The 8,026-nt window shown below is 40.7% G+C and overlaps 1 protein-coding gene across 1 annotated transcript in view; it reads right to left on the bottom strand.

The window, feature by feature from the left end:
- Window positions 1-399: 399 nt before the first annotated feature.
- Window positions 400-8,026, bottom strand: part of ZRANB3 (zinc finger RANBP2-type containing 3) — a 44,207-nt gene continuing 36,580 nt past the window's right edge. Inside the window, exons 16-21 of the mRNA XM_030454643.1 lie at window positions 7,570-7,671; window positions 5,878-6,020; window positions 4,550-4,693; window positions 3,083-3,476; window positions 1,717-1,848; window positions 400-1,274 (exon numbers count right to left, since the gene is read on the bottom strand). Coding sequence (XP_030310503.1) covers window positions 1,176-1,274; window positions 1,717-1,848; window positions 3,083-3,476; window positions 4,550-4,693; window positions 5,878-6,020; window positions 7,570-7,671 — 1,014 coding nt within the window. The 3' untranslated portion in view covers window positions 400-1,175. The remainder of the gene's footprint in view (window positions 1,275-1,716; window positions 1,849-3,082; window positions 3,477-4,549; window positions 4,694-5,877; window positions 6,021-7,569; window positions 7,672-8,026) is intronic.

The raw sequence follows: 8,026 nt of genomic DNA, 5'->3' as shown, positions 1-8,026 counted from the left end.
GTAAGCTTCCTCCCTGGTACTGTGGTTTCTTCCTCTCCAGACCTTGCTGTCTTCTTCAAATTTTACATTAAATGTGATCACTTGTTTTCCAAGTATAAACTTGGAAACCTTTCAGTTATCTGTCTATCCCGACCTGGCCTTTTCAAAACTGGCAGAGAGGTGATTCTTGTAATCACTGAGACAACACAAGTATCATGTAACACCTTTTTTTTTAAAAAGTTTCTCATAAGGCTGACCTAGAAAGCTTCTCAGCTTAATTAGATGTACTTAAAATTGCAGTCATGTATTTCCAGAAAAAAAGATGTTGTGTAGCCATGTGCTTTATGAAATTACTACTGCATTGTGGCATTCAAGGGGAGGGAGAGAGACTGATAAAACATTAAAAAAAATCACCAGGAAAAAGAGAAATAATTTATTTGAAGTAACTATAAAGAAAGCCACATGAACAATCTGAAAGAGCCATCAGCTCTGCAGTCTTGTTCAAGACAATAAGCCTGCAGCATTTGCCAGAAACCACCTTTGGTAATTGTGAATATTCTCAATAGAGAGCAATAAGTTTTTAATACAAAGTGGTTTAAGTAAAAACAGATTTCAACAGACAGTAATTGTAAATGACAAAGCCTTACATGTCAGGCCCAGTGCCAACAGAAAGCCTCTTCATGGCTGATCAGAGCATTCCCAAGACTGCTATTAAGATCCAGGTATGAGGTTTAGAAGAGACAAATCACTTTAGCAGTTTTTGTCATGATAGAGATCAGAGCATGTATTTTCTCCAGTAATTTTGCTATGTGAACAATGAAAGGAATTTCAGGTGAGCTTCCTTCTTGGTCCATCATGTCCCCAGTACAACTGAACTCTGCAAGACTCATGGAAGCTTCAACTCCCTTGAATTCTTGCAGCTAGAACTACACTGTGGCAGGCAAACTAATGCTTGAAAATTGCATCAAGGTGGCACACAGGGCTTAAAAATACAACCATGATCAAGTACCTTGGATGCACTCACCCAAGGCCCTCTGACAATCAGTGATGTTAATGGTTTATTAGTTTTAATTCTGTATTTTCTTCCCTTTACCAACAGCATGATAGACTGCAAAGATCCTTCAGTCAGTGGGTGAGGAAAACTACCTAACTAAACTGATTGCTGAGTTGTGGTGTCACTGAACAGATTTTGCATTTTACTTCTTCACAAAATATTTTGTGATATCAGAGCCATACTTTGTAGCTAAAGAACGTCTCTTCATCTGGCTTCTTTCCTTGGCCTGTTTTGCAGTTCTCTGTGAAAAAGCAAGAGAGGGCTGGTCAGTTACTGGGGCTACCTGGCAGCACTGTGTTCAGTGGAAAGCATTAAGTTAAGCTTCAGTCCCATTTTGAAGTAGACAACACAATGGAATGCACAGGCTGAAGGTGACATTTTCCCCCAGTCCTGAGGAAACTTCCAACAGTTCTGTGGTGCCTTTCCCTGCATGGGGTGGAGGGGCTGGAAGCTCAGGGAGTTCAGCCACAGAGAGCAGGGCTTAGGAGGAACCTACTCAGAGTCTTCTACTGCCAGGAGGAGGGGCAGGAGACCAAGAGCCAGGCCCTCCCCAGGGGCACAGGGCTGTGCAGGGTGGTGCTGAGTCCCAAAAGGCTTCAGTGTGGTGAGTTGTTTGTACAAGCCCAGCCCACATCCCACATTTCCCAGAGAGAGGGAGAGATTTCTGCCTGTCCCATACTGACCTCTCTGTGGCAGGCTGTACACAGGGTCTGGAGGTTTTCCAGGGAGCACTGTCCTCCTCCACTGTAAACAGGCTTGATGTGGTCTACCTGCCAGAACTGGCCTTCAGTTGGGTTTGTCAGCATTTCATTCAGCTGCAGAAAACAAAGGACATGACACTGGATGTGTTAGATGTCTCCTCTGAACAACATGAACAAAAGCAGCAGCTGTTGATAGCTTTCAGCAAGACAAAGACAGTGTGAGCATTTTTTTGTGACACCCCTGGACAAGCAAACAACTAAATTTAGTTGTTGTGTTTTCACTCTGTCTGCAGTGTGATGAAGCACATGGCACCAGCTCAAGCAATAACAGAATGAAAGTTTCAGTTTTCTTGACTGGTACAGTAAGTTGTCTTCAATGCCACCATTTTACCATCAAGTGCTGATATTAAAACCAAATTCAAGTAAAAATGTGCAACAGCTTAAAGAGGTGGCCTCTAACCAGGTGTCTGCCATTGAAGTTATTTGATTGAGACAGTGGGAATTCTAATAAGGAGCACTGAGAAACTGAAGGTGATAAAGCCCAGGGTCAGCCCTCAGAAAAATAACTGGGACACAACCTGGAATTCTGTTCACAGGTTGCAAGAAGCCCTGGTTCCACAGAACTTCTCATCTCAGCCTTTCAGGTGTGCAACACCTCACCTTAATAAAGCTGCAAGCAACAGAGCTGACCCCATGCATATGACAAGTGACAGTGCCTGACTTTTCCTTTTGCAAGTGTCAGTGGGTGCCTGCAGAATGTATTGAAACAATTTAGAAGCAGTAACTTCTGAAGCAGAATTTCAGCTTTGCAGCAGAAAATGAAATAGTGCTTTAGTTTCTGAATAAAAATACCACCTAGGTGGGAATGTTCTCCCTCCCTGCTCCACTGCCTTCAAGTCAGTGAAGAAGCAATCACAGCCATGGAAAAAGGCTGCCAGCTGGTGGTGCACTTTAAGGTGATCCTGAGGTGAGCTGTGACAAATGGCTTTCCTTAACTTCCTACCAAGCACTCTGCAAAGTAGAAGTAACCCAGTACTGCACTATATCCATTCTTAAATTGTTTCATTAACCACAAAGTTTGCTAATAAAGTGAATTGCAAGTCAATCTGGTTGCAATATTCACATCCCTAAGGAATCTGGATTCTGATGCCTGTGCCTTTCAGCAATGAAAAATATGTTAGAGCACACACTTGGGGGGGGTTGTGTTGAGGATTTTGTTTTTTCTTGTTGTGTTGTTGGTGCTAGGTTAACCTTCAACCTGTAAGAAGAACATTTTGGATTTCTCTGAACAACCCTGATAGAAGAATACACAGCTTAGCTGCTACTGCTTAAAAATCAGTGTTATTACCTGCCCAAGTGGAAGGTGAGACATCCAAGAACCCTCCAGCAGTTTCTTGCGCTGACTCTTGGGAGCATCCCTGATGCTGAGGTAAAGCTCTTGGGCATTTCCCTTACAGAGCTGGCAAACACCATGTTCAATTTCAAACACTTTAGTCCTGATGTAGCTCTGGCTAGAACGGATGGAGAAGTCCTCCTGGCAGGCATGAGAGCAGAATCTTGTGTCCCAAGCACGGGCCTGGCAGGCTGGGTCAAGCTGAGCTGTTGGCTGTTGGCAGCTGAGGCACAGTGGGTTCCCTTGGCTGTCCAAAGCTTGCAAATATCCCTTGGAGAGGGAAGAGCCTTCAGCTGGAGGCTGGGATGAATGAGGAACTGAGGGGTCTTTTCCATTTTCTGAAAGCAACCTGTTTGCAGAGAGCAAAGTGCAGTTGTTAATAAAGGAGGTATTCAGCCAACAATTAAGTGGGTTTTTATGTGCTGTATATTTCAGTTAGATACCCTTTATGCTCTGAAATATCTATTTCAATTGAAATAGTATCTTATATTGCTCAGGTTGGTACCTCCATAGTGCAATGATCTACTTGGTTATGCTTCCATTTAAACAAAATTTGACAATATGACAGGTTTTTCTGTAGCACATCTTCCTGTATTTACACATGTGCACTGAATTATTACCTGATATAATGCTGTATTTATAAAGAAATGATGGCTTCCATCAGGCATGTACACACTGCTTATTTAATAAAATCTTTTAAAAGAGCATTTTTCTGTCTAGAATTTTCTAGTTCTTTTCTCCCTTTTTATACATTTTGAGGCAGAATAGAAAATTTGGAGTCCCCAGTTTCAGTCTGGAGAGAAGGCTCCAAGGAGACCTTATTGTAGCTTTCCAGACTCTGAAGGGAGCCCACAAGAAAGCTGGGGAGGGAGTTTTAGGATGCCAGGGAGTGATAGGACATGGGGAATGGATTGAAACTGGAGGAGGGTAGATTTAGACTGGAATTCAGGAAGAAGTTCTTCACCATGAGGGTGGTGAGACACTGGCACAAGTTTCCCAGAGAGGTGGTGGAAGCCCCATCCCTGGAAGTTTTTAAGGCCAGGCTGGACAGGGCTCTGAGCAACCTGAGCTGGTGGGAGGTGTCCCTGCCCATGGCAGGGGTGTTGGAACTACATGACCTTAATGGTCCCTTTCAGTCCTGGAAATTCTATGATTAATTTGCTGTTGTCCTTGCAAGCAGGCCCTGAGCTAACCTTTTTTCCTTAGCTGAATCATTATTGTTTTGGTTTAATCAGAGTTAATTAGCAGCTATATCAGCAGACAACAGATGTAATTGTAAAACACAGCTTATTAGCACTGCAGCAAGTTTCCTATCGAAACGCTGTGCATCAGAAAGGTATACACTCAGAGCAAACAATTTTGATCTCTTAAAGAAACCTGAGGAGAAACAGCTTCATCACCTTATTTCATTAATGAACTTACTTTGTGGAGTGATCTGATTGTTCAGCAGAAGTGTTCTCACTCTTCAGACAAATCTCACTTTCTTTGGAGATGAGGCGCACGCTGCCCCCACTGCTGCTGGCCTTGCTAAGTGAGGCTGCTGCTACATCCTCCTTGGTCACATACCTGAAATAATTCAAAATTCTGTCAATATACTAAAAAGGAACAATCTTCCTCAAAGAATATTCACTTTTGGCTGGAGCAAAATTGGCACAGCATTTTCTCTTAAAGCACTCTTAATTTGCCAGATGTGAAATGAACAAAGGAAAACGTACTTCACCATAACACTGCCATATTAAATGAGAGATATTTTCCTAAAACACCACTGCTCTTAAATAAAACTCTTAAAATAATTTTAATCTGATCATTCTTCCAAAACCCACTATTCAGACCACTTCTCACTTCTCTGTACCATATGCCAAACTCTATATACTACCTACCTCAGATGACCACTGTAGGTTACACTGTATTTTCTAACACAGTTCACAGATCTTTCCTACATCTTATGGAAGGAAACAATCAGCAACAGGTTAAGAAACTTACTATCTGCTGGTTCTCCTTGTATTAATGGAATTGCAAACTCTATTTACTTGCTTGAATTCTTACCTACAGCCAAAATACCACAGAGAATTTAACAGCAGGGACTGAGAGGAATAAAAAAGTTTTAGACAGTTTGCAGAGGCACCTTGGTGAGCTAAGTTTTGTGGAGAGCAATAACAAGACTGAAGCTGCAAAATATCTGTCAAGGAAGAGAGCATATCAGGAAAAGGAAAGAAAGTGGACAAAAGGTAAATTCATATTTTAACAAGGATTACTTGCTATTACTTTTCAGTAACACCCAGCAAGGAAAACAACAGTTCTGTGAGATGATATACACAGGGAATAGAATTGCTTAAAATTCAAATTAGTATTAGAGAGGGCTGGAGTGATTTGTGAATTATGAATAAAGCATTCTATCACTGCTGGATCACTAATGTTTTATTTCTGCTTCCATGTGGGGAAAACAACAACAAGACTCTTCGACCTCACTTTTCTTTTGAGTCCCTGAAGTCAGGATTTTTCCTCAAAAAAAACCTCTGGCAAGTTCCAGATGTTTAAACAAGCAGCACAGCAAAGCCAGATCAGCTACTGAATGCAGCACAGTGCATTCCCACACTTCCATTCCCACAGGCTGGGTTGCCTTCTTGTGTCACCACCTGAGAAGCAATCACTGAGGAACCACTTTAACCTCTGCATCATTCCACTGAAAGCTGCATTTGATACATCAAAACTCCTGCAGCCATTAGGAAGACAAATGAAAGACCACACACCTTTTTGTGCTGCCGACCACTGGCTGCTTCTTAGATAACTCCTCAGCAGCATGAATAGGGCTACAAAATATCTGACCACTTTTTCTGATGATTTTCTGTTTCATTGCTGTTAGACGACTCCATTCTTTCACAAACCTCAGAATCTGTGTCAGACAAATATGCATGATAAAAATTATTATAGTAAATTAGAAATTAATGATATGAGAAATCAGACTGTAATATTGTAATTACAATTACTGTAACAACACTTTTTTTTTTTTAATGGCAATACCATCTTATTTTCTGTGGCATTTCAGTGCAGCACACAAAGATGTGACCAGCAAGTGGAAACATGCTTTACCATCCAAACAGTCAAAGGACAGCAGTTTTGAGCAGTTTAACCTGCTTTTCATCTGCTTTCACAGTAATTTCAAATTCACACAGCCACAGGATCCTGATGACAAACTGATGAACTGTTTAACAGATATCAGGACAGAAATGGAGAGAACAGCACTGAACAAACAGCTTGGTAGATTTTTTTTCCATTCTGTTTTTCCACTTTCTCCCCCACTGACTTGCAACTACCTATAACAGTCAGTATCACATGGATTATGGGGAGAATAAATGCATCAAACAGTACAGATTTAATTGTTACTTCAGCTTTATCCAGGAGCAAATTTCCATACTTCAAGATTATGACATGCCTATGATCTTCTTTTGCTTCTTGGAGTATATTTACAGGGCAAATATAAAAGTTTCCAGATCAGTCTCATGGCCAGATATAATGGGAACAAAAACAAGAAGGTATTCCTTGATTCTTTTTAGGAGTGTTTACTACTATGGATCTTCTAGAGGAGAAGGCTGAAGGACAGGGATAGGAAGTTCCATAAAGCAATGCCACTCTCTTGACCACAAACACTGGATTCTTCACTTCTCTTTCCAGTCCAGAAAAAAGCTCTAAAATCCTTTGGCAACATCCATGTCACCTGCTCATTAGCTGCTTCACACAGTTGGCTAAATCCCTCAGATATTTGTCCTGCAAATATAAGTTCAAACCTTGCCAGAGAACCTACCAAAAAGAATCAATTTCATTTCTACACGACATAATCTGATTTTCCAAACTATATTTATCTTGAAATGGAGAAAAAAAGCTAAGAAAACTATGTTAAGAAGATCACATTGCACATGCAAGTAGAATTCTGTATTTCCTTAGTTGACTACTTAGGTTTACAGTGTTAAGGTTCTCCTCAAGTACTTCTGTGGATGAGATCTTTATTACAGAAGTAACGGGTGCTACGTGTCTCAGGAGAGCTTGGCCACTGTTAGAGGACTGAAGGAAGAAGTGAGAGTAAAAGCCTGCTCAGAACTGCAGCTCTGGTACAATCTAGCAAACCCTGTGCCCCATTTAATTCATAATCTTTAAAAAGCTATTTTGTTGACTTATGACTGTTAGTTACTAATGTTGTAAAAGAGAAATTAAATTATGCCTGGTTGATTCCACCTACGGAAACGTTAACAGGAGATGGGATAATTTGCCAAAGTAACAGATTGCATAATTAATATTCATAACAACATTTATAATATCTGCTTGCATTGATGAAACTGTGCCTGGATTCCAAGCCCTAGAAGTGTTTTTCATTTACTTAAAAAAAATAAGTCAAAGCCCTCTGTGTTAAATATGACATTACCATAGCAGTAGAATTTTTTTCTTACCATTGAACGATTTTGTTTCTGCTGGAAACTTTCTGGTAAATCCTCCCAGTTATCCAGTTGTATGTCCAATGGAATGAAATTATGATGCAGTGGTTCACCATCCTAGACAAGAAAACAGTTTTGATTACAGATGCAGTGTAGAACACTCTAGGAAAAAAAACATTATTTTTCCCAAGTGAATTAACCTCCCTTCCTACTAAAACTTAGTTCCTCAAGGTAAGATTTTCCAGAAAAAAAGAATAAGCTGCAGACGTATAACAATGGCACAGATACAAGCAATATGATTCACATTAATATACCTAGAAGTAAACAGGGTGGAAATTTAGAATCATAGAATCATAGAATTGGCTGGGTTGGAAGGGACCTCAGAGATCATCGAGTGCAACCCTTGAACCACTGTTGCGGTTGCTAGACCATGGCACTGAGTGCCACATCCAGTCTCTTTTTAAATATCTCC

This window comes from Calypte anna, chromosome 7 (genome assembly GCF_003957555.1).
Source record: "Calypte anna isolate BGI_N300 chromosome 7, bCalAnn1_v1.p, whole genome shotgun sequence".
Taxonomy (NCBI): domain Eukaryota; kingdom Metazoa; phylum Chordata; class Aves; order Apodiformes; family Trochilidae; genus Calypte; species Calypte anna.
Note: the sequence above shows the minus strand (reverse complement) of the source record. Positions and strands in the feature narration are given on the sequence as shown.